This window comes from Malurus melanocephalus, unplaced genomic scaffold (genome assembly GCF_030028575.1).
Source record: "Malurus melanocephalus ecotype Western Australia unplaced genomic scaffold, MMel_1.1 scaffold_182, whole genome shotgun sequence".
Taxonomy (NCBI): domain Eukaryota; kingdom Metazoa; phylum Chordata; class Aves; order Passeriformes; family Maluridae; genus Malurus; species Malurus melanocephalus.
Genome location: NW_026623414.1, coordinates 782,835 through 810,408, shown reverse-complemented (window position 1 = coordinate 810,408; position 27,574 = coordinate 782,835). Strand labels below are relative to the sequence as shown.

At 42.5% G+C, this 27,574-nt stretch overlaps 1 protein-coding gene across 1 annotated transcript in view; it reads right to left on the bottom strand.

The window, feature by feature from the left end:
* The window catches only part of SHANK2 (SH3 and multiple ankyrin repeat domains 2), a 117,026-nt gene that overhangs the window by 34,529 nt on the left and 54,923 nt on the right, over positions 1-27,574 (bottom strand). Inside the window, exons 3-5 of the mRNA XM_057372993.1 lie at positions 5,178-5,313; positions 3,381-3,461; positions 2,976-2,984 (exon numbers count right to left, since the gene is read on the bottom strand). Coding sequence (XP_057228976.1) covers positions 2,976-2,984; positions 3,381-3,461; positions 5,178-5,313 — 226 coding nt within the window. The remainder of the gene's footprint in view (positions 1-2,975; positions 2,985-3,380; positions 3,462-5,177; positions 5,314-27,574) is intronic.

The following is a 27,574-nucleotide window of genomic DNA, read 5'->3' as shown; positions in this document are numbered from 1 at the left end:
GCGGGGGATATTTTCAAATGTGGTCTTCTGTTTGAGTTTCTTAGTGTGTTTGCAATTAACTAAATAACTAAAAAACATATACAATAATTAATGTACATTTGACACCATAAAATAAACTGGACCGTATGCCAACATTTACATTATGTTATTATCCTTCACTATGGAAAGGTGAGAAACAGGTTAAACAAGAGACAAAATGCTTCCCCTTACCCTTCTTCTTCCGTACTGAAGCTTGGAAATAGAAAGGGAATGAACTGTGAATCAATTCTGAAGGTAATTTTTTATATGCTAAATCCTCGTCTGTCACTTTGAGCACAAACATTATCCTTCCTTCTAAGAGATCAGTCTCTCCCTGCTCACCTCCACTAAACAGGTATCTCTCAAACCACAGTAGATAAAATCTGCTTTTGCCAAGCTGTTTATCAGGGCTTACGTTAACTAGGAGAAATTTCTTCCCTGCAGGTATTAGGGATACATGCACAATTTATTTTTTTGTTCTAAGTTTGTTTATTTTTAAAACAGTAATTGGGGCAACTTATCAATACCAGGGCTGCGAAACTATGGCAAAATCAGGCATTTTCAAATGTTTGTAGATTGAAGTGGAAAGGAATCATTAGCACACTGCCATCTTTTGGATTAATTAATTGGGAAGAGAACTCAGATGGTCTGCTCTGTATTATAAAGAACAGAATGGCTAAAAACATGTCAATAAAACTGTAAGTAAGGTTTAGAGCCAGGCAAAGGAAGTGACTGTAATGACTGCAGGATGGATAATTAAAAAAAAAAAAAGGTGCTTAACTTAGCTGGGAGACATTACAAAGCTATGTATTCTGAGGGAAAACAAATGGGGAGTTTCTATTTATAGTTTCCTTCTATTACATAACAAGGGACATTCAATAAAATTAAAGGCATCACATTCAAAACCAATAAAAAGGAAATACATTTGTACACAGCACATAATCAGCTCGTGGGGTTCTTTGTCACGAGACATCATTGAGACCAAGAGCTTCTCCAGCTCAGGGAAAAGGGTCACACAGAGGCATTGATGAGAACATCCACAGTGCTCCTTTGCAGGTAATTCCTCTTTGGTTTGCACATAGATGCAAAAAAAAAAATGCTTATTTTCATTGGAGAGTTCCATGGCTATCAAAATGTGGGTGTTCTCATAGCGCTCACAGATGTCCAGTATATACACATATATATGGAGAGATAAATTATGTATAAATACACACACACAGCCTGTGTTTGATGTCAGGAGACAACTTTTAACTGGTGATAGGGAGAACATTTTCCCTGTGGAAGCTTTTTCAGTTCCTGTGCAATTTAAGAGTTCTYGCTCCTCCTAAGAGCAGCCCTTTCCCAGGACAAATATGAAAAGCAGGCAGACCACAAATGTGATTTGGAACAGCAGCCACATYGTTTGCTAGGGTGGCAGATGCTCAGAGTCTCACACAAGTGGCATTTACAGCCTTGRTCAGGAAGAAAGCAAATTTCTGCAACTGCTACAGCTTTCCTCGGGGACAAACACCTCTGGAACATAGGGCAGGGCTATTCCTCAGAACAGAAAATTCTCTGCCCCACCTGGATAAAGACACAGATGGGAAATRTGGATAAGGAAATGGGAAATTAATGCCATGTCCCATGGTTGCTTATTAAAGGAGTTGCAGTGGTTCCTGCCACTTGGAGAGGACAAACAGCAGATAAAGGGCTACAACMTCAGCAGGGGGGTGGAAAGCTAAAATATGATAAGTTTTCACTGGGGACATTACTATTAACAAGCTTTCCTGCCCTAGGATGGTGCTGATTCTGCTTTAAGAACACTATCTCCTGTGGAAGATTGGAAAGTCACAGAAATAGAAGAATATCCTCGGCTYGAGAGCAATTGGCACAAGAGGACAATGAAGGGGCAAAAATGGTGCCTAAGTGTTGCTGTCCGCTTGGGAAAGGTGGTTGATAAACCAGCAAAAGTTTATGAGCTTTCAGCACTCCATGAAAGAAAAGCAAATGAAAAACACCCAGACACACAAAGTGTGCTCCAGAAATAATATTTTACTTTTTAATCCTGGAAGAAAAATGATGGAGGATTCACAAGCTGTTGGTACCTTGAGTTAAGCTCCTAAACTTCCTTGCACTTAAAAATCAAAATTTCTGAGACATGCTAGAGCTAAATAATCAGACTGGGGGGTGGTTTTGGTCTTCATTTGGTTGTTAGACCATACAGAAGACAGCACCCACTTCAGCACCCCCTTGCTGGGAAGAATTCCCACTGGAGTGGCTTGCTAAGGATGGATGGGATCTGTCTGCCCCAGAAAACACTGACTTTCAGCGGAAAAAAAGGGCCACAAGGCTTGATTCTTTCCAGTTGGCCTTCAGATGAGTGTATGTCAGGAAAACCCCAAGATTATAAAGGAAGTATTTAAATCACTGTAGAATTACATGGAAAAATGGTTTTATTGTGCGAATTATTGTCATCTATTACTCTGCAGTGAGGGACGTGGTTTGGTTTTATACCCATTTCTCACTTGCTAAACACACTGTTTTACTGTTAGAACCACAYAGAAATATGTACTGGGCTTTTCTCTTTTTATATATGATTTATTCCTATTTCAATCTCTCAGTCTAGCTGTAGAAATTCTACCTTTTAATGTCYTAACAGATTAAAACCAGGAAGAAAAGAACAATTACCTTCCCCATTTCTAGAAAATGAATACAAATTCCTGAAGAATTATGCATATCTAAAATGTGGATGATCAASCAAAGGAATCTACACTCACATTTCTCAATATTAGCAAATAAAAGACTGAAGGCTCGATAATTTTTTATTACCAATAGTGAGAAGAATTAGGTTTATATCATGCACAGAAGTCAAAGTGATATCATAATATGCACTTTTTCAAATCAGTTTAATGAAACAAGTTGAAGTTTGAAGCTGCTTTAACACTGTCAGCTTTTAACAACAGCTTCTGGCAGCTTACCTTTATCCACTAATGAGAGGCCACAGAAATTTAAAATAAAACAATATTAGATGAACTGAAAATTTAGAAAGCAAAGCTAACAAAACATGATACAGCATAATTTTCTTTTCTTTTTTCTTTTTTTTTCTTTTTTTTTTTTTTTTTTGATAAATGTGCCAAACTTTGATGATGCACAAAATGTCTCAACATTCCCTTGCGTAGCAGTAACGGCACAAGTCTCCACAAAAATCATTCATGCGAGTCATGCACATTTGAACTCTCCAAAGATGCAGCATTCTGAAAACCTGCTCTGCTCTAGACACTGTGCACAGTGCAGCTCCCTCCGTCAAGRTAACAGAGAGACACAGAGATCGATATTTACATCTGCACTAAAGCCAGCATGCTTGCCAAAAAAMGCTTTCTTACCAAGCTCTTCAAGCTCTGAGGTCATGGACTTGGAGCGCAGGGTCAGTGCAGTGGTTGGAGCTCTCTTGGGCGGTGGCGGGGCTGGGTGTGGAACAGAGAAACACACAGGAGTGAGCCAAAACAGCCCCTGAGAGCCCTGGGCTCGCAGCCTCGGCTCCACAGCCATGGGCAACCAGCAGCTCCATCAAAGGAGGAGACAACTGATACCCACACGCCGAGGAAAGAGCCCTGAGATGCTTTTCACGGACTGAATTGCTCCACTGTTTCTGGTTCTAGCGTAGGTTGCTTGACACATCCGCAAGCTTTTATGTAACAGGATACAGAGAAACATTTAAAGCTAAATAACTGTGCACTCCTGCTTCCCAGCAGGGAAAAAGGGCTTTCTGCTCAAGGGACCTCGCAGCAGTGCTGCCCCTTTTGAGAAATGCACGGGGCTAAAAACCTCCAATCTGTGCCAAATTAATTGAATCTTTTAACTGGAAAAGCTGCTCAATCTGAGGAATGCAAGAACACTCAGATGTACCTTGACAGTTGTGGTGATTCTGAGCAAAACAGGGAATCCTCAGAATGAATAAAGTCTTACAATGCCGAGGCAATCATCTAGCACAGAAACTAAAATCTGTGCTCCTGCACCCTGATAACAAATATTTCTATGGTCAGGAAAGCTCATCCCATTCCAACTTCTCTGCCATGGCAGGGACACTTTCCACTGTCCCAGGCTGCTCCCAGCCCCAATGTCCAGCTTGGCCTTGGGCACTGCCAGGGATCCAGGGACAGCCACAGCTTCTCCAGGACACCTGTGCCAGGCCTCATCACCCCCACTGTCAAGAATTTCTCCCTAATATTTCGTCTAAATCTACTGTCTTTCAGTTTAAAGCATTGCCCCTTGCCCTGTCACTACATTTAAAGTGAATATGAGACATCCCAAAAAGCAAAGGCAAAAGGTTTGTTTAAAATGTGTGAAGAGAATTCCATCAAATCAACAATAATGCAGGACCACATTGGGATAGGATTTAGGTAAACACAGCCTTCCACCTCCACCCCACAAGCTGCTCTCACTTTTTGTAGAACTTTTTTTTTTTTTTTTAAATAAGAAGCAGAGGTGAAAAACACTTCAAGCACCGACAGAAAGTTTTAGTCAGGGCCAGCCGGGAGCCCTGGAGTGTCAGGTGTGTGTAAGTGAGAACTCACAGAGCTGAGGACAGGAACAGGAATTTTCAGCCACGTGTGCTGCTTTCTGGAACACCAGTGAGCAGCAGCACCAGCAATCTTTGCTGCTTAATGATAATTATGGGCCTAATGACTTCCCTYCATAGATGGCAAAGCAAACTCAGGGGCATCTAAGGTGAAGGAAACAGCGCAAATTCCTTTTTGTTTCCTGGTTTATTCATTTTGGTGAAGTTATCGTGGTGTTTTTTTTAGATGGATGGGTGAGAAACACACTGCTGAACAACCCCCACCTCGAGTACACTTGAAATTAATAAAAGATCATCTGTTCTCAGTGCTTTTCCTCTCTCACTACTGCTTACTACAAGATCCTCAAACATAAACATGTGAAAAACCCATAAAGATGAACTTTCATGCCAAGCATGATGCGAGAATATTGCCCCTTTAGTCATGTAATAATGTCTAACCCAACAGAATTAAATCACAGGAAATTAAACAAGAACAGGGCAGTTCAAATTTTAGAAGCAAAGGCAAATAAATGAGAATTTAGGAAAAAGCAATTTCATGCCTGTACTTCATTTTCTGTGAAGCAAGAACTGGGAAGTCCACCAGGAAGAGAGAAAAATGTACCTTTCTTTCTTGCTGTGTCATCTGGATCAAGATTCCTGGTTACTGTGACAACCTTCAGCACGAGGTGATTGCCCCCCTGTCGAATCATGTTCACCACCTGCCTGTGGCCAACTTTCACTACATTCTCATTATTAACCTGCAGAGAAAGGAAGGAGTCTTTTAGASCAAAATGCAGAAATTTTCTGTGTTGTCATTTCTACAAACAGAAGGCAGAAAGAACAGAAGGAAACAGAATTTCCAGTTACTCCTTTTAATAAAAATATGCATTTAAGGAACAGTGCATAGCTGACATGATGACYAGGAAACAAAGCTACTCCTTCAGGAAATACACATCTAAATAAATTCAACCAAATCCTGCCCTTTACACATTATATTTACAAGTAGAGTTTTCCTTGTGCAAGTTTCTGGAAGGATCTCATACCCTGGAAGCAAAGGCAACAGAGCCACAGCACCSCCAAAGAGTCTCCATGGAAAAAGAAGAGTTGAATACATGAAGCMCTTAGCAGCTACTGTAGTCATGCCAATTAAACTTCAAACTGAACTGCAACTTTAAAAAAAAAATATATATACATACAGTGTCTCAGTAATTCCTAGTGCTACATCACCCTTTCTGCTGGATATGTCTTTCCATAATATTAATTAACACAAGAAAGCAGAGGCATTCTGCTTTCTGTAAGTAARAACTGTAAGTAAGCCACGGTAAAAGTAATTTATTTATGCATTCTGCCTATAAGGAGTCACTGAAAGTTATCTGAAATCTGAATGATGACAACATGTAAGACTGAAGTGCTGCCTGTGCTATTTGAACATAAAAGATATTGAGGAATGGAGGAAGAGCTGCTGCCAGAATACGTGCTGGGAAGTTGATCTCTCTCCAAAATTCCACTGACTCAGTAATATTTCACTGAGATCACTCCATGCCTCCAAAATGAACAGTCATTTTCAAASAAAGTGTTTTTAGCCTCCTCTATTTATTCTGACAGGCCGGGCATCTCACACTCCCAAGGATTTACCGTCGAGAGTGCAATCTCCTATTAAATATTATCACCATTTAGCAGAACAAACAGCACGAGCCACCCCAATCCAACTCCAAATCATTTTCCATCCATTGTCTAGAAGGAAAACCTCCCCTTTTTTTGGCTGAGACAAAATGCCTTTCAGTGTATTGGTAAAGCATCTTTTCAAGGCTGGCTGCAGCCTCAAACCCTGATCTGTGCTGTGCTGTGTGTCTGGAGATGCTTTTTTGGTTCCATGTACTGTGACGTAGGTGGAACACATGCTGAGCATCCAGACCTGTTGAGCAGGCAAAGACAAAGTTCTCTCATTCTGTAGGTGGAGGGTATAAAAGAATATAGATTTAAATAGGCCTCTTGCTGGTTTGCTTTATTTTACACCTTCTTAGCATCTGGTATTTAATTCCAAGAGGCTGGACCAACGGCATCTAAATTTATTCTGTCYAAAATACTGAAGCAAATAGAGTTATGCATTTACTTCTGAATTCCTTCCAGTATTAAAGCCTCAACCAGGTAATTCTTTTCCACAGAAAAGAAAAAAAAATCATGTAATTAAGAATTATGGAGTGCATCTACTCTATTTTTACTGGAATTAAATTTCAAGCTTGGAAGCCAGCAAGGATTACAATGTAATCCCTAATGCTGTCAAAAAACAGAGCCCTCCAAATAAATCAAAAGTCAATATTAATCAAACACATGTACACTTCACTAGTGTAAAGTGATAAATGTGTAATATGATAAACAGCTTATGCAGCATCCCATCTGTTCCCATCGTTCTGTGCAATGATATTTAACATTTAGAGCAGGAGCAAATGTATACAACACATTTTTTTTAAAGCTGCCTCAGAAACACAACCTGTAAATGACTGTTTATAGCAGCTTCGTTGAAAAGGCACAGTTACAAAAGCTGGGACCAAAAAGATTTATCCAAAAAATAAATAAAATAAAAATATTTACAGGAGAGCTGAAGGTTATTTAACTCAAGAGTCTTACAGAAACAGYGGAGAACAAAAGAATTGTGAAACCAGCAGAGAAGAACCTCATCTTCCCAGTCTTTAGCACCTCAGGGGGTAAAAGAGGAGCATGACTACAAAGCAGTAACTGGGGAATTGTCAAYAGCAGATAAAGATTTCAGTGACATTGCTTCTTTTATGCTTCTGCCTATTTCATCCAGAAGGCAGATGACTGCAGAAAGGGTTGTTAACCCTGAGACATCAGGGTTCAGAAAGATTTGTCTGACTGGTTTAGTTTGATACTATTCAGCAAAACTTCCAGATGTGAATAATTTGAGGAGAGTCTCTCTGCTTCCACCTCAAGCTTTGGCAGAGGGGATTTTGTAAACCAGTAAAACAGGTRTCTATTCCAACTGTCCCAATTAATTTCATAATCACCTGTGTTCTCGGTATTAAATGTAACCCCACTCTTTAAAACACTGCAAAACTACTTTTTCTTTTAGTTGCTAAGCATTTAGAAGGAAGTTCTAGAAACAATCAGGTGGTAAAGTTGTTTTTGCAGGCACAAGTTTGTGTCTTTCCCTCTTCAACCCAATTTTTCAGTATATTTTCTGCAGTCTTTCACTGCAAAACATTCAGTTCTTCTTTTCCTTCTACTATTYCACAAAATGTTCTTGCACTCAACTTTTTCTGCCATGTCCTTCATAAATAAGTGAAAATAGATAATAGAAATAGGCATGTGAGGAGGCTGGGTCTATGCTGCATCAATGAAATCTGGTCATCCAAAAAACCAGATGCAAGGAAAACTGTCCCTTGGGACAGCCCACCATTTCAACAACTCTCCTGTGTCCACTCTGGACTCTCAGGAAAAGCCTCAGAATTCTGTATTTTTGAAAATCATCCTTTATTATCACCTGGTTACTGGCCTGTGGGATGGAAATTATTTGGGGAGAATTAATTTATGAAATAATATGATCTCATAGACTGAATGTCTATAAAAACCAGCCCAAACTGGAAGCCTGGGCTAGCTCAAGCTGAATTTACATTTTGCAACTGAAAATCTCCAGAGCAGAGATTGTGACCAGCAATGATGCTGCTTTTGCACAAAGGGCTCTGGACACTGGTGATGAAGAGCTCTCTCCCCAACACAGCCCTTYCCTCAAGAGATGATTCAAAAATATGGAGTAAACCAGTGACAAAGACAAGTGACAGTCACAAACCCCTGTCTGGAACCTCCAGGTTCACCACTCTGGGATGATTTCACTGAGCATTTCTAGTAACATTTAAAGCCCATGAAGCTTTATCCAAGAATAAATAATGGTGTGCCATTTAGTGGGCAGATTTAGGACAGGGAAGAACAAATATCATTATTTAACAACATGTATTTTTTTTTAAAGAGTGAGTTGAGAGACACTGGAGTAGACTTTGTGGGTATTAGGACAGGCTGGATAAAAGCTTTTTTTTTTTCTGAAGTGTATAGTTATGCAATGGGTTGAAACAATAGAATAGAATAGAATAGAATAGAATAGAATAGAATAGAATAGAATAGAATAGAATAGAATAGAATAGAATAGAATAGAATAGAATAGAATAGAATAATAAAATAACCTGTACATTGTAAGCTGGCAGATGCATGAGCTGGAACAAATTCACCAGAGCAGCCTTCCTGTAGGAAGGTGCAAAAGGAAAAAAAACCCAGTACCAGAGAAAGAGACCTTTGCAGACTTTGTTCTCTTAATAAAAACCCAAAATCTTAATTCCTTCAGTGCATCATCCTAATCCCTTCATTGCCTAAATGCTCCCTCAGTGGAAAAGGCAGTCAATCATTTTTAACAGTAATCCAGTAGACAGAACTCCATCATTATATTTGGAATGCCCATTGGTGGAATGACTGAAATTGGGAATTCACATCCTGCCAGAAGAAGCTTCTCAGAAGCTCTTCCTTATCCACTGAACTACTTAAAAAAAAAACAAACAAAAAACCAACAAACCCCCAAACCCGTTACACACACTTACAAATACATTTTTTTAAAARTTTCACCCTTTTTGGTAAGTATTCCACACACACAATCTCCATCACAATTTGTCCCAGAGAAAATAAATAGCCCACAAGTGATTTTTGATTTTGCAGGCTCAAATGATGCTTCTGCATCTCAAGCAACYACAGAGCTGTGCACGTGGCACTGCCTGTCACCAGCCAGCAAGAATTTCCCATCTGGAGACTAAAATGTGAGAGGAAGAAAGACACAGTGACCCAGACAGTTTTGGGAAGTWATTTGTGCTCAGTGAATCCACAGGGCCAACCCAGGGCCACCCAGTGAAAAGCAGCCACAGGTTGTGGTGTCTGTGGCCACAGTGGCCCAAAACCTTCTGGGATGGACTGGAGCAGCATCTAGCACAAATTTAGACCATGTTCCAGATTTGCACCTGACAAGCATATTTAGTGTCAAAAATCCTATTATTTTATCCTCTATATTAATTCTAAAAGCTGAATTAAACAGGCTCATGGACAGCACAAGGGTACACGGACAGTGAATCCAGAAAGTAAATTTTAACARGTTCTGTTGGCAGCACAYTTTGCCCTGAGCATTGTAGGAAAGRCCTGAATRTAAAAATRACCAYAGGTCCACCTAAGGAGGCAAGTTAAAAACATCCAAAGCCAAAAGGTGCTTTGGTATAATGATATTTTATGTGCTTACAAAACACATTTCACCACAAATGGTACCAAGATTCATTGTCTCAAAAAGCTGGCACAGGATTCTAACCTATTCTACTAAAATAGAAAGTAATAATACATCAGTGAGTCCCATAATGGAAATTAATTTATGAATTTGTCTCTGCACACCCAATTATTCCCATCACACCACAGAAACTTAAACAGAGAGAAGCAAAAGGCTTCAGTCAAGCGGCCTCCAACTCTTCAATTATTTGAACAATTCCTGAAACAGGCTTTGRACAATCTCTGGAAAATTCCTGAAGACTTTCTAATACAAATGGGAAGTTCATTTACATTCTGATCTCCTACACAAACATCACTGATTGCTGTTGGTGTTTGACCACATCCCATTTAATGTACTTTGGTGTCATAGGTGCTCCGAGACTTCAAGCACTTCGTTGATCTCAAAGGTGTCTATTAAAAATAAAAAAAAAAAAAAGCTTCATGAAGCAGGGATACAAGGATGTGGAAATTCCAGCTGACATCTTGCATTAATAATCTTTTTGCAGTAATCCACTTGCTCACAATCTGCCTGCACTGGAGGCCTTACTGCAGGGATGTGAAGAGGGTGGAGCCACTGAGCATTGAACTGGACTAGGAGATCAAGATTCAGATTCCCACCTGAATTCTGTCATTCTGTGGGGTTTCTCCAGAAGATTGTCAGGAAGTATTTGACAGTCTTTCAAGAAAAAAAGTACTTACTAATTAAGGGAAAACCATCAAAATCATTCCTAGCCTTGTTACAGTCAAAATTTCTTTGCATAAACTCAAATATTGGAGTACACAAACAACGTATGAGATGCTTAAAAGAAAATACCCCATAGAGAGACAATGTCCTGATTCCATCCTGTCCCTGTTTGCACATGGGGAATGTTGTGCCTGTTCTGCTGCAGTTCCCATGGCATGGGGAGGTGTCACTGCCTGGTGCTTGCTCCGGCAAGGCTGGGATGGCAGGACAGGCTGGAGCCTGGTGATCTGGGGATCTGCAGGGCTGCTCCAGCCAGCAGCAGACCTTTCCCCAGCAGCCTGAGCAGTGGCAGAGCTGTTTTCTGGTGAGGGCAGGGTGGCTGTGGTGTCTGCCTGCAGACAGCAGAGCTGTTTTCTGGTGAGGGCAGGGTGGCTGTGGTGTCTGCCTGCAGACAGCAGAGCTGTTTTCTGGTGAGKGCAGGGTGGCTGTGGTGTCTGCCTGCAGACAGCAGAGCTGTTTTCTGGTGAGTGCAGGGTGGTGTGGTGTCTGCTTGCAGACAGCAGAGCTGTTTTCTGGTGAGGGCAGGGTGGCTGTGGTGTCTGCCTGCAGACAGCAGAGCTGTTTTCTGGTGAGTGCAGGGTGGTGTGGTGTCTGCTTGCAGACAGCAGAGCTGTTTTCTGGTGAGGGCAGGGTGGCTGTGGTGTCTGCCTGCAGACAGCAGAGCTGTCGAGGAAGGGCTGAGCAGGCACCGCTCCCTCCCCCAGAGCAGCACCCAGGAACAGCTATTTCCGAGAGAGGCAGCTCAGATCACAAACTCCAGACTCCTCGGTTGGCATGGCAACTGCATCACCTAATTTGTTTCTTAACATTTAGCCAAGCTCCATCTTGGAACTTCTCAGATTGCTCATCCCTGCTATTCCCGTTAGGCCCAGAGCCTCTGAAAAGAACTGGTATTTTTTTCTCATTTCCGTTCTAGGTGTGACCAGTTTATGTTAATCCTTTTCATTTTCCTGTGCCAAGCTACCAAATGCCTAAACAGCCTTTATTCCTCCTCTGCTTTCCCAGCATTTTGCAAACACATCAGGTGGGGGTAATGCCTTTAACCTGTCTTGGTTAAATGCACATTTTAATGATATATTATGACAAAGTACAAAATGTGAGTGGAGCATAACAGCTGTCAGTCCTTCAAAGACTTTTAATTTTTTTTTATTGTGTCTAATTTCAGCCAAACCAGCTTATGAAGATGGCCATCCATCCATCTGTTATTTCACCCAGCTTGCACTGCCCCTGTGCCAGTGCCTGACCTCCTTCAAGGGAAATGCACAACACATTTTCTTCCAGGACGTGCAAACTCCACAGTAAAGTTTGGGATGAAAATCAGCCCCCCAAAAAGCAGCAGGATTACAAGCTGCTGTTCATTTCTTACCCATGGCATGATTTCAAGGCAGCACTACATGAAATTAGCACTCTCATGGAAAGCTTTGCCTTTTGCATACTGATACCTAMCCTGAAAGCTGCTGAAATAAGTGACTCCCATCCTCATGAGACTACACAGAACATTGAAACATCACTCAACAACTTGGACCCCGTCCTATTAAAAATAATGGCCTCCATTAATCAGTACCTGTTCCTATTTTGAATCCTTGGATTTAAGTCACATTTCATTGGAGMGGTTCAATTAACTTTATTGCAGTTGATTGAACTGCAGTGTTCCGCAATCAATTAAGTGGCACTCTAGGATGGATTTGTCCAACGTCTGCCAGGTGCAGGAGGTGGCAGCTTCTCGTGTTGTAACTTCTCACAGAAAAAAAAAAAAAATCCAGTGAACTCTGCACATCTGTTTTGTTTCTTTTTTTCCTTAAAATAAACTCACTGAAGATAAGCYGATAGCCAATTTTTTTCCACATTCCAGTGCTCAAAAGAGCATGTTCTAGTTTAAAATTCAATGAAATGAAAATGAAGCTCGAAGTGCAAGAGAGTATCTGAACATTCATCTTGTGAACACGCCTCTTATATTGAATTTGTTCTCATAGCCTATAAATTATGGCACAGAGACAGCACCGAAAATCGGGTACCAAAAATAGCAAACTAGAGGTCACCCACATAGTAAAGGAACCTCTCCAGCATGTCTGCCCTTCACAGATGAAAGCATGCATGAAAATCTGAAACTGCTTCACTGCTGCAACCAGAGCCGTTCCACCTCATTCCCCTGACACAGGCACAGCCCTCCTCCTCTCTGGGGTGCTCTGAGGTGGAAGCAAACTGAGCAAAGGAGAGAAATGCAACCCAAGCTGTGCAKTCAAGCAGTGGGAGAACAAACTCTCGTCCCCCCACCCTCCCYTGCTGGCCAAACCCCACATCCCAGYCTCCCTCAGCAGAGTTACTGATGCTTTGATAAACTGACTCTAGAGGGGGGAAAAATAATAAAAAAAGGAAAGGATAATTTTGCTGTGATGACAGATTGCCGGTGGGATCTGRGTGCTGGGCCAGCTCTGGGCAGCACAGTGGACAGAGCTGTCTGCTCTGCTGACAGGTTTTGGAAAAGCCTCCTTTTGGCAGCCCCTGTTGCCTCCCTCAGCTCCTCTGGGACAATTCTTCAGGGGGTAGCATGAAGAACAGGATCCCTTTGGGGCAGAGTTCATTTCCCAGCCAGGCCCATCCCTGGAGCCAGCTCCACCTTCCCCCCATGCTGCTGTGTGGGATGGGAATGGGAGCCGGGGAAACTGAGGCAGCATTCCTGCTGTGCCCTGGGAACAGCACCCACCTGCACCCCCTGCCCTCCAAAGTGATGAAGGGTTTCAAACCCCAATGAAATAATTCCCAACCTAACCCTGGAGGAAAACAGGAGGCTGTGTTCCACCCTAAAAATACCGTATTTTTCAAAGTGCAGTGCTATTATGCAAGCACCCAGAGGACAATGGATCTTTATTTGAATCCTGAATGAACCACTTGATGAGTATTTACAGGAGGTAGAAGCTGAGCCCTTCTATTTTTAAAGCTGTGCATACCTCCACCAAAGGCCATTAGGCAGAGGATTCTAAGAGATGTATCAAAATAAAGATCTCTTCATGAGCATTAATTATACAGCCCAATATTAATTTACATTAGTTAAGCACCCATTAGTCAGGCAACACAATTTAAAATTAAACCCTGTACATGGGATATGARCTGACTGGTTCTGTACATTTCAATGATTTTCCGTTAAAACCTTCCCAGAGATTACAYAGATATATTGACAGAAAGTGTTGTCATCATGTGTTGATAATCTATATTTCCTCCTCCCACACACAGTCACTTTCCAGAAAATGCATCTGCTCTAAGAACAATATTAAAAAAAAGTATTGCTCATGCATCCCTCTTCATGCAGGAAAACCTAATCTTAGAGCAGATGGAGAGAATTCTTTCTTAAAGCCATGTTGGTTTTAACTAGGCTGCCTAAAACTTGGAATCCCTTAGAAGTTTAATTTGGAGGCCATGGGAATGAGGACTGAAGTCTGGGCCTAAGGAGCACGTGCAGAATAATCAAACTCACATAACAAAGGATGAAGAAATGTGTTAGATTAGGATGAACAAACCTCCATCAGCTAATTGGTGATGTGTGAGTGTCCTGTTTTAATCTAGAAAATTGCTAATTGCACCAACCATACTGCAGCTTTTGTGCATGCTTTACACCAGACTTCCCAAATGGAAGATAAACCCCAAAAGGAGATACCAGTGATGGATTTATTGCCCAGTTACAAACACAGAGATGTTCAGTGTAAAACAACCTCCAAAGAACACCCAAATGATGGAGTCATTGSCCAGTTAYAAACAYAGAGATGTTCAGTGTAAAACAACCTCCAAARAACACCCAAATGATGGAGTCATTGSCCAGTTAYAAACAYAGAGATGTTCAGTGTAAAACAACCTCAAATGAACACCTGAATGCACAGCCATGGTTGTAATGTAAAACAGACACGAGCCTCAAATCCAGTGTTACACAACATTAACTCAACAAAAGACACCGAAGACGAYTTTTGCAGCTCTCTTTAAAGAAAACAAACTTGTTTATAAGAGCAACTTCATTAATTCATAATGAGGCTTTTTGTTACCACTTCAAAAAAGCGACGTTCTCATTCACTTACTCTCCACACAGAAAAAACCACTTTTTATCAGCTCAGGCAAGAGTCTAAGTGCAAAAAGCCCCTCTGTTAAGAAGAAATTATTTATTTTGGTGCGTGAACRAGCATCAGAGGAGGATAACTGCGGATTCCTCAGAGCATTTTGTCAGAGCGAATAAGAATCACCAACAAACCTTTCATTAGGTTTGGTTTTATTTGTAAATAGTTCGAAATCAAAATCTATTTCGGGAGGATGTGGTGACTCACGGAGCACGAGGCATTTCCTGGCCTTTCCAGAGGCTGCACCTTGCCTGCAGAGAGCACCTGTCCTGGGGGAAGATGCTCCCAGCCAAGGGCAGGAGTGATGCTGTGCCTTCCACCCTGCTCCCGGGCACGGGGAGATGCTGCAGCCTCTCCTTCGAGGGCATTTGATCCACAGGCCAAGCCTGCAGCAGAACAAAGGTCTGAAAACCCTTCTGGAGACACTTCCTGCCTTCTGGCGGCCAGGAGGAAGCCAAGCCCACTGCCTGCTCCTTCCCAGCCCCCAGATCAGCAGCAATGCTGTGGGAGAAGCAGTGCTGGTACACACGGACATCTCAGGAACGCTCGGAGGAGCTGCACAGCCCTGAGCCAGCGTGGAGCTCCGCAGAAGGGCCTGCTGGGGATGAACATGCCCCAAAGCTGAGCGCAGCACCGAGGAGAGGGAGCCAAACAAAGCCTGAGCAACCAGGACATAACAATCACAGAGCAGCAACCTCATTTGTACCTGTGGGAATTTTAGAATCGCTAGGAAATACCTCCAAAATCACAATTTTGCAGCTTTGTTCTCCTGCCACTTTTATTTTCTGTGCATTGAATTTTTCAAAAAACAAACCCAACCAAACCCCCCAAATTAACAAACAGCAAAGCCTCAGTGAGTTTGATTCTATGCTAAACATTTTGGAATGTGAATTAGATCTTATGCACACAGGGAAAGATCAGAAAAGGAACTTACTTAGTATGTTAATAACAGAAGGAGATGGTGCTGCCCTGCACTGAAGGGCAGAAAYGCTATGTGCTTCCAAAAGTAAGGAAGAGAAACTTAAACACCAAATATTATGCAAATCCCTCATAATTCAAATTAAATTTGTAACCGGGTGCTGTAGAATGGAGTTTAAATGTCAACCAAGTTCTTAGGCAAAGGTTGAGAACTTGGAAGCACTGTGGAAAGAGCTAGTACTTCCCACAAGGAATTGCCAAAAGCTGCGTCAGGGGGACTCAGATACTGCCCTGGGTGSAGGGGTCCAGGGAAACATGGGAGCTCCAGTTTGGGAGGTGCTCAGCAGCCTGTCRCCCCCTGCACAGGAGATGCTGGAATGGCTCTAGGGAACACCCTGTGTGCCAAAGCTCCATCCAAAATCAGCTGACGGGATGGAAAGGGCCGGGCGGCTGCTGCCTGCTGACAGCAACGCAGGGAGAAGGGCATCTATCCCCCTGCCCCTCCTGGGCACTGTCCCTCTGCTGAGCCAGCCCCACCAGGGCACTGCCACTGCAGGATCTGGGAACCAGCACGGGCTGGGCAGCATTTCCAGGGAYGGGACTGCCCCGCTCTGGAGCCAGACTCCATCTGTGTAACAGCACATTGCTCCCTGCCAGCGGCCACCCATCCCAGAGAACATGGAATGCTTTCATTCCCCAGCCCGTGGCAATTTCACATGCCACAGACAAACCAGGGAAAAAGAGCTCTGCATTTTGCCAAGCATGCACCAGGTAACCCTGCTGGAGGTTACCAATTTCATCTCACAGCTGGCAGGAACCATTTCTTTGGTGCCCCATTGCTCACATGGCTTTCCCATCTCATGGAGACAGAGATGAGAAGGAGGCAMACTCACAGCTCTAATGCATACATTTCAGATGACTTTCAGGTAGCAATTGATTCTCCTTGAGTGCCATCCTCTGTTTCATTCCAGCCACTGAGCTCTCTGCCTAATTGCCCAAATTGCAGTAGCATCACATCTGATTTCTCTCCAAGTACCTCGACCTAAATCAGCTTTGTCCCAATAACTGGCACTGACAAGTCTGGCACTGGTAGAGGGACAATTTCAGTGCATCCTAATATGCTTTTCATTGATTTCCAGGTGGGGTTTTTTTTAGCCTACAAGGAAGACAGCCATGAAAGGCATGACTGCGATTCTGAAGTCTGACTAAGACAACATAAAAGCTCCAGCTCTAGGAAACCTTGTAAAAAGCAACCCTCAGTGTGTGCTACTCACTCCTACAACTGTGCCCCCAAAATCGTGCCCAGGCAGCGCTGCTGGAATTGCCCAAATCCAAGGCAGAATATCTTCCAGTGGGTTTGACTCCTGCATGACTGCCAGCCTTCAGAGCACCTTCCTGCAGAGCGCAAGGAGTGCCTGATCCACAAGCAAAGCTCCCCTGAGTCTCTGAAATGAAAATTATTTTTAGCTACCCTAAATATATGCTGTCTGAAATAGTTAAGAGAGCCATTGTTGCTAATACATAGTTCTTTTCACACACATATATAATCCACACTTATCAGCTCGAGCACATTTCTTACTGAGGGAGCACGGTTTGTCCAGAGGAACGGAGAGAAAATGTAGGTGTGTGCATCTGACAAGGGATGGCTGCACCAGAAATAATTCAACTGAAAGGCATGGGAGCAGCCAAAAACTGGGGGGTTCAGAGGCAACACTGTAAAACCACATAAATCAATCAACCAGGCAGACAAAATATGGCATTAATTAGTCCTGCTCATTTCTAAGTGGGGAAGAGCAGCTCTGATGTGACAGAGCTTTTACTGACTCCACCGAATGGCCAATGTCGGTAAAACAGYAAATGCTGCTTACAACTCAGGACAGCAGGAAAAGCAGCCTTTTAAAAGCACAAATTGACTMCAATCTTAACCTTTCCTCAGCAGAAAGTTTTAAAGCCATTTTGCTCATGTTTCCATGGCAGATCTTTGTCATCGTTCTTGCTCAGGAGGAAAGAGCTGCAGGTTTTATGCTCCCGGAGAAACWGAATCTCATTATTGAATTCAGGAACTGGCTGCATCCGAATCTGGAAAAAGTGGTAAAATTCACTGGGGTTTGTATGTCAAAGTCAGGGCAAATAATTCGGGTTTCCGGATTTTCTGTGCTATTCCTGTGGGCCTGGTGGCTGTTTCTTTGGGAATTCCTGATCTCTGTGCTTACTGTGGACATTACTGCTCAGCTGTGTTTTCCAAGCTAAAAGTCTCACAGAGTAGTACTCAGAAACTGAGGATATGCAAGAAAGTAGCAGCAACTCTCTGGAAAGTTTTCCTGTGTCTATGGCACAGGCAGAACTTCCATGTGTAGGAAGTTGTGTGGATGCAAGAACTCTAAAAACAGTMATTTTGTCACTTTGGTTAGAGTTCAAAGACCTAGCAAACAGGATGCAGCCTCCTCAAAGCATCAGATTCTCAATTTACCATCTAATATATTTCCATCATTGCTCCAAAACAACTAATTTTATTGCAAAATCCCAGCATCATAGAATGGTTTGGGTTGGAAGGGATCTTTGGAGTCCAACCCCCCTTGTCATGGACATCCCTCAGCAGGTTGGATTCCTTCCCATAAACCCAAACCTTAGCACAGAGGCAAATAAATGTCCCTGATTCACATAAAATAAAGGGAATTTATTGGAACCTCAGAAACCAAGCCAAGATTGTATCTCAGAACGGTATCATCACCTATCTGCACAAAGATTAAACTGCTCATAGCTCCAAAACAGGCAGGGTCTTGAGGTGAGTTGCTTAGAAATTGAAACTTCTCTTTCAGAAGCCAAGGGAGGCCTAAAAGTGCCTTTTGTGATTCTAACTTGAAGTTTTCCTTCACGACAGCACAGTTGTGATGTTCTCAGCTACAAATCAATCACCTGAACCGCCCCTTTATTTTGGTAACGTGACTTCTGCTGTGCATGGGAAATATATTCCTGTCTGCCTGCATTCTGAGCTCTAGGAGTGTTCTTAACGTGGTGCCAGTAAAATCTGCTCCCACTCAGGGTGCCCTCAGCTCTTCTGCRCTGAGAAACCTCACAGATTCCAGATCACCTTTACCAGACCTCACAGATTCTAGATCACCTTTATTCCAGCAGGAATATCACAAACACAAAACCTTTCCCACCAACTTCATCCAGAGCAACAACCAGGGAAATAGGGACGGAGCAAGAATTAGGATCAGATTTGTCCCCTGACCAGAGAAAAAGTTTCTCATAACACTGAGGAGTTAGGCCACGAATGTAACTCAGAAGTAGGACAGAGCCCATTTTCTTCAGCCGGGAAGGCACATTCCCAAACAAGAGAGGGAAATGGATCATTTTTAAAAGCCAAGAATAGACAAGAAGGATGGGTTGCAGGTTGTGATAAGAAATTAAGGTTAGTTTCCTCCACCTGGAAAAGTGATCTTTCACTTTTCAGACTAGTGTGGTTCAAGTCATATATTTCACATTTTTACTTTTTGCTTTACCTTCTAAGCAGGAAATGTAGTTCAATTTTTAATTTTTTTATTAAAGTCTGGAGTCCTGAATTCATCACAGCTCCAAACACAACATTAGCAAAGCCCTCTTCAATATTTCCACTGGGAGATCCTAATTACCAGCTGAGACTTCAGTTGCCATCTTTGCTCCTGTTTTTGCTTTCCCTGGAAAAGTGACATTCATTTTGGCCTGGAGCATGTGCTGCTTTTATGTTTTCCTCTTTTTGCCTTTGAAAATGAGGAATGCCTCTTTACCAAGCTCCTGGGCAGCCTCTCACTCCCTGCTCCTGCAGCATCCTCACCTTGGGTTAATGAAGAATGCCCTCATTTAACTATGCAGAACTGGATTTATTTCTTCTTCTTTTTTGGTTTTGTTTTTGGTTTTTGGTTTTTTTTTGGCCTCACCCCGGGGTTATCACATAATTTATCAAGAAGAGATGAAGAATTTTGTTTGACATAGCTGCAGCCCATCTGGAAGGTTGCAGGAGACGTCATGTGGCCGAAAGCAATGATTTCATACCGCGCCACAACAGTCAGCAAGGAGCAGCAAACAACAAAAAAACCCTCACTGGAGATTATATAGTTCAGAACTTTCACTGTAGAAGCTGGATTAGTTAAAAGCTCCTAGGTAAAACTTAGTTCACAGAAAGAATAAACTCTGGTTGCTYATTTTCCTGCCTTTGTCATGCAGCAAGACACAGATTAAAAAGACAGACACAGGGAAGTCAGGCACTTTGAGGCTTTGCCAGTATTTTGATTAGTGACCAAAGCCAGTGAACTGCACTTTGTCTTGTCTTTTATGTAAGAATTAGGATGAGTCATGCCAGACTAAAATAAACACCTTCTTAGAGGCAGTCTTGCTAAAAATAGCTGCTACATCTTCAGTCTTCCCCACTTGAAACTACTCTCTTACTAACGCAGTAGTATGGGCCAGAGCACGCTCAGGGATGGATTCTACCTCTGCAGCAGCTTTCAGCTCCCAGATTTGCTGTCTGGATGGTACCAAAGCAGCCAATTCCCAGCAGACACTCGCTCTGGGCTCGTGTGGCACGGTTTGGCAGCAGGGAGGGCTCTGGGGGTGGCTGCTGTGGGGAGCTGCTGGAAGGTTCTGCTGTGTCTGATGGACCCAGTGCCAGGATGGACTCGAGACCAGCCCTGGCCAAACCCACCAGCAATGGGGAGAGAGCCTGGAGTGGGAAAATGGGAGAGGAACAGCAGTGCAGGGAAACAGCAGTGCAGGGAAACAGCTCCGCAGGGCCCCAGCGTGGGGAAGGACGAGAGGCAGGAGGTGCTCCAGGTGCCACTGGAAGCTCTGTCCCTGCAGCCCATGGGGTCCATGGGGGAGCACAGATCCCCTACAGCCCATGGGGGAGAACAGGGAGCACAGATCCCCCTGCAGCCCATGGGGAGCACAGATCCCCTACAGCCCATGGGGAGCACAGATCCCCTGCAGCCATGGGGGTTTATGGGGAGCACAGATCCCCTACAGCCCATGGGGGAGAACAGGGAGCACAGATCCCCTTTAGCCCATGGGGTCCATGGGGAGCACAGATCCCCTGCAGCCCATGGGGAGCACATATCCCCTGCAGCCCAGTGAAAGGAATGAGAAAGGGTGTCTTTACAAACTCTGATTCTGGAGGTAAGATAAGGCTGATATCGGGAGACAGAAGGAAACAATGGGAAGAATTTCTATAGGAATTCCACTAATTGACTTATCCCAGRCTATGTTAATAGACTACCAGAGCAGAGACACAGAGATGTATATTGAAAGGGGGCAATGTATGATAGAAGGGGGGGGGGGGTTCATTAGGTGTTTTGGGGAGCCTGTACTTCTCAAGTACCTCAACCAATGGAGAAAGAGAGAGGGAATGACTGGGAAATTGGGATAAAAAGAGGCTGCATCCTCTAGCAATTTGAGACACCCCATGGGAAATGCCCATGACCTCTCCCTTTATTCATGAATAAAGTTGCAGGACTCCTCTGTCTCTTTTTTGGACATAAACCTCTAAAACTTATAGATTAATTTTCCTGACACCAGGGAAGGACACAGGGAGGAGCACAGGGGAAAATCAGGAGGGAAGCTGAGCCTGGCAAGAAGAGAGGSGTGGAGGGGAAGGTGTTTTAAGATCTGTTTTACATTTCTGCTTACCCTGATTTGAGTTGGTACAAAATATATTAACTTTTCTCCAAGTGAAGTCTGCTTTGCCAGTGAGAGTAGCAGGTGATTGATCCTTCCCTGTCCTTGTCTCACTCCAGGAGCATTTGGGGGTATTTTCTCTCCCTGAAACACTGGTATATCCATGAACCCTGCATGGCACTGATACCAAAGAAAAATTCCATTTCTGACTAGAAAACAGTAATACTGCCTTTTCCTAAAGCATAAATCATGCCTGTGAACTGTTCTGTGCAAAAAAAAACCCCTGTTTTCAACACAGGCATCCCATAATAAACACATGAATTATGTTTTGATGCTTTGAGGAAACTATTAAACCATGACATGTCTTTCAGGGTAGGAAGGAGTATAACCATCTCCAGCATTTTTACACAGAAAATTCCAATATTAGGTATTTGTCAAGTGCAGAACTCTACCCAGGTAACAGCAGCMAAGGGAAAAAACCCTTCCACAGGACAGAAAAGCTCAATAAACCAAATCAAAGGAAAACTTTCCTGAGTTGCACTGGACCATGACAATGTTCATGCTTATCCCAAAGGACAGGCTCTTCCTGCTTGAATGTGCCTTAGACAACTGCACTGGAGTTGTGTGTCTCTGGAATTAATTCTCTGGAATTAAACAGTTTTCAGGTGCTGTCAAACCCTCCAACCTCTCTGTAACAACCATCACCTGCTGCTCCTTCACCTGAGCAGTTAAAACAGCAGAAACAATGAGCTTGAGATATTGGTGGTTATCCTTCAAGACATYATGGGCAAGAATAAATCACTTTTTCTGGGTTGGATCAGCCTTCTGTACAGGGAAGGCTTACCCCAGTTAGAAAGCACCTCTGCATCAGAGCTGTTTTATTTCAAGATGGTCAGAATGATCATTTTTTAAAGCACATTTTATAATTGTTCAAGGGGGGGAAGCAATTTTTAGAAAAACAAGAGAATGCCCTGCAGGTTCAACACAACTGATCTTTCATTACCAGCCTCAAACTGTCAGGTCACTGAATATCGTCCTTCAAAACTGACAACCAAGACTGGCTGCTATTAGAAAAACATTGTCAGTGGCTTCTCCAAGACTTAAAAACCCCATTTAGCTTCTCATTTCCTCTGTGAARTTCTGTTAATTATGCAGCCAAACTTGGAAAGGCCAAACAACAACAGATTCCTTTGTGGGTCTCACAGTCCTCTCGCATTAAGGAACATATGTCATTTGTTTTTATCAGACACCAAAGGAACTTAATCTTGTTTCTTGGGCACTTCTGAATTATTTCTGGCAAAGAGAGGCATTAAGATTAGAAAGTGAATTGTCCTGGCAGCAAAAGCAGTTCCTTCCTAGCCTTTAAACCATGCTCACCCCCCACGTATACAGAAAGTATTCCAAGTTTTCATGTCTGTAACTTTATTCTCCTAAATTAATTAACTAAGTCAGTGCAGTAAATTAACAGGCCATGAGAAACATTTTCGCAATAGAAACTTGTGAATACAYAAATATAAAACCAGAAAGAAAGGTGAGGATACAAATGGCAGTGTTCCAGCAGACCTCCAGCAGCTCTGCYGTCAGGGAGGCACCTGCACAGCACAAAGGAGTGGGGATTGTCCTCCCCTGCCTGCCCAAATGGCTCTCCCAGCACACCATATGTTTCACAGAGTATCCCAGATGGATGCTTAAAGGGTTCATTAATTTCTCAAACCCAGACTTCTGGGGGTCCTTTGTGAAATAGGGAGGGAGAAGCAAGAGGCAAACCCAAAACGGGGGCACAGGGAGTCAATGAAGATGTGTGTGTGGTGAACATCTGGATCCCTTCCTTCAGATCCAAGGCCCCAGGACTGTCCAATGCCAYTGAAATCATTCTCTGCACACCCCAMCAATGACATTTGAACACAGCTGCACTTTGGAGCCAGGCTTTGCTCAGAGCTGCAGTCTGTATCAGTCCCAGCACCAGCTGCAGCCATCCTTAACCTTTAGAGGAGCAAATACAACCCACCAACATTTTTGGAGGGAAAAATCTGAAAAATCTCCTAACACCCCAAAAGGCAGCACAATCTGGCAGGGTCTCTCCAGTTGTCTTTCTTTGCTTTATTCTTTTGGGGTGCCACAGTCTGCTTTGCCACCCTGGGCACCTTTCCACTGCCATGGCACAAGGTTGAAATGAGTAATGTTCATTCACTCCCTCTCTGTGTCTGGGGTCAGCTTAATGCTGCCTGTACCCCTAAGGAGAGAGGAATGGCATCCTGGAAATCCTTCCTTCAGGGAGTGTGCTCAAACCCTTCTGCATCTGAAGGTGGAGATGGAGAAGATCATGATGCAAGTCACCCAAAAGGATAGGACAAGCAAGGGCTGAACACTCCTGGAGGAATGAAACGCCCATGGGGCACGGCAGGACCTCCACTCTTCCTCCTGCAAATCAACTGCACTTCAGGAAAAAAACACACATTTGACAGAATACAAGTAAGAAAATCATTGGTAGAAGGCAGAAAAAGAGAGCAAAATTTGTAATGCAGATTTCTGCCTCCTTCTATTGTCATCTAAAATTTCACTGGTGCTATTTGACCTCTTTTCCAGCTCTKCTCAGGAAGAACAGATGGAAGTCAAGTGAAAAACACGGAAAGGAACAGYAAAGTCTTATAACTCTCTGAGAACAACAAACAAGTGGGAGAAATTGAACTATTTTCTTTCCTTAGCAAATATTTTTAGTAGATATTTCCTAAGATACACCTTTTCCCCAATCCCTCAAACTGATAAACCAAAGAAGACAGCTTCCACTAAAACATTTCCTAAATTTCCTTAACATTTTTTTGCCTGATCACTGACCCAACGATAAAAGGCTCTGACATTTTAGAGTGACCTTTGAGGAAGGCACAGATGAACTGTAATCAATTTTTAACATCTATCTGTGCAGCACCTGGACAATTATTATCTATATTAGAAGYCTTTGGAGCCAAAGAACTAACAGAATATATTTCATCCATGAAAAAATAATAAAAACACCTATCCACTGAAGAGTTTGTTAAGAATTTTGTGAAGTCTGTGGCTCTGAAAGATGAAAAATATGAGAGAATATTTATTCAGAAGAGCATYTCAAGATGGCAGGGTGAGGCAGGTGAGGGGAATGGCTTCAGATTGATGTTGGACAGGGTTAGATGGGAAATTGGGAAGGAATTCCTCCCTGTGAGGRTGKKSAGRCYCTGGCACAGGGTGCCCAGAGMAGCTGTGGYTGCCCCTGGATCCCTGGCAGTGYCCAAGRCCAGGCTGGACCTCACTGATGGGAGCCTGCTGAGGATCCCAAAGGATTTATCAGCCTCTCCCTGCTCGTGCTGCTTATCCTGCATCACATGGAATCATCTGATCCAAACCTTCAGCTATTTCTGCCCTGATTTTAATTGGTGATCCTGCCTGCCCTAATAATGTAAATGATMGTGCTCCTTTCATCTGAAGCATCGAGATAACTTCATGAACAACTCAGCCATAACATCATCCCTATAGTCCCTCTGCCTGTGGCATTTTAAGACCCTTGTGACCAACTTTTCTTCTAAACTTGGCCCTCACTTTTGAAAAAAAGGCCTACAATTTTTCTGCAAAACACTGAAAATTTAAGGTTATTTCTTTTTCAATTTTCCATACTTTGAAGTGGAAAGGCTAGAGGGGATATCCAAAGTATTATTGATTTTGAATTTCAACAGTCTCTGTATTTTTTGAAAATCCAGYCCTTAAGATATACTTCATCTGTAAATTGAGAAAAAACCCAAATTATTTCTCAGTACAGAAAAGCAATCAGGAGCGCGAAAGTCCAGCAACCTCCACTTACAGGAGTAATGGAAAGTTTTAAAGAACAAAGCACATTTGCATCATTATTCCTAAATGAAAATCRAAGTTTGTTAATCCAGTTAGTGTCTGTGCAGGAACACAAAACAACTCGACAGAAACACACATTTTCTAGAAGTGCCAGAGATCTGATTTTGACTGCTATCACATTAGGAGGAAATGAGAAAACACTGTCCAAGTGTGTCGAAGCAAGTCAGCAGATTACAAATGAGCATGTATTTATTTTGTACCCCATTCCTTAACTGTTATTACAGTGTTTCCCACTGCAGCAGCTTTAATCTGTTAAACCACCCTTTAATCAGAAATTAATAACAACAGCTACTGCAAAGCAGGTAACTTCCACTTGGCTRCTTCACCTTCCACCACAGGAAAGGGAAGGTGGCGTTTAAAACACATTAAAAGAAGCCTGAAGTCCCCATGGCATTGACTTAGGAAGTAACTGAAATAATTTCCAGCTTTGTTTCATCTTCTTCCAGAACATCACTTAATCCTCTTTGCAGATAATTCTCCATTTGCCAAGCAGGGAAGTTTTCAGACCAAGATAATACAAAATGTGCCTTGGCCCACAATAACTTTTGATTTTCCAAAAGGCATGAGCCAGGTGAGACTTCCATGGAAATCTATAAATTCTGCACAGGTGAGAACTTTCTTGAGTTCTAAAGAATTATCTAAATGGCCAGTTAAAGGCACGTGCATCTGCCAGTGATTCAAACATCTGACACCTAATTCAGATCAGTATCCAAACCAGTCTGTTGATTACTGGTTTTCCATCAGGGAYGCATCATGGAAGGAGCAAGGTCAGGAAAAAAAATATCAGGAGAATGTTTTTAAAGGCAAATCCATGCAGAGAATCAAGTCAGAGAATGAATTTATTCCATAGTTTCTTGCAGCATACCAAGTAAATAATTTATTTGCTTGTTTGAAAWTATTAATACCTTGAAAATAAAAATTGTAATAAAATTATAATTGAAAGAGTTTGGGGTTTCTTTTCAGATAATGAATTCTTAAAAATAAAAGCAACAACATAATCGAGTCTAGCTAGATTTACTTGGCCTACAGTGATACAGTAATGATGCATTTTCTAAACTCTGCCAGGGAAGGAATAAAAAATTGGAACYCTCCCATGTTAATAAATAAAGTCAGAGATATTCTGCTGAATAAATTGACAGAAATGCAAATAACAGCAAGCAYCAAAATGCAAATTTTAAGTTTACTGAATACACAATAATTTCAGCATACAGACCTGAATGATAATTATTTTTTAAGTAAGAACACTCACATAGCTAYCGATATGTTAGGTGGTCATTAGGAGCTGATCATTCCCTTGTGAGCTGAAATTTGTTAATTCTCTTTCTTGAATTAATTTAAAACTAATGAATGACAGTAAGAATCAAAAAGAGCTAAAAAYAACCTAACAGCAAAAATTTAGTGAGAAAATGACTATTTATCTTCATGCTGATACAGGTATGTGGAAAAACATTGAATAAAGCAGGGTTTTTGTGGGTCAGTAGGCAAAGCAGTGTGGCCATTATGTGGCCACTCAAATAGCCCTGGGTTCACTTTCAGCATGGGATTTTACAAAGTGATTGTATTTTGGTGCATTTCCAGCTGGTATATTTTAATAATGAATTTTAATTCAGAAACAAAGAAKATGCTTTGTTTGCTCAGCACTTTTTTAATATCTGCGCACCTATTAAAAAAAAMCCCAAACTTTACAAATTTTTATATGATGTAAATCTATGGAATTCATATGCCARCATTACAAATTATGRAATGGCWTGGGTTGGAAGGAACCTTRAAGACCAACTAGTTCCCACCTACATTTCTAATATACATTAGCATTCCAAGGGGATGGTGGCAATATTCATCAATTATTCTTTGTTAGCAGTCAGGAAAAAGTTAAAACTAATACTGAAAACAAATGCTAACTGCATGAGTGAAGCCTTGAGCAACCAGTTATTAGCTACTGCTATCAGCAAAATAATCCCCTGCAGAATGCTGTTAATTAGAGCAAACAGACCAAGGAGCAAAAGCACAGGAAAAGGGAAATGCTCATTGTTACAACACGCTGCAGCTTCCTCCAGCAATGGTCAGAACCTGGGTCAGCCACCGAAACTCCTCACCATTTATCATCTTCAGGAAGACCTGGAAAATCCAGCAGCTGATTTCCTAAGCCACAACGATTCTCCAAACCACGATTCCCCAAACCACAGCGATTCCCCAAACCACAGCGATTCCCGAAACCACAGTGATTCCCCAAACCACAGCGATTCCCCAAACCACTGATTCCCCAAACCACAGCGATTCCCCAAACCCCAGTGATTCCCCAAACCACAGCCATTCCCCAAACCACAGTGATTCCCCAAACCACAGTGATTCCCCAAACCACAGCGATTCCCCAAACCCCAGCGATTCCCCAAACCACAGCCATTCCCCAAACCACAGCGATTC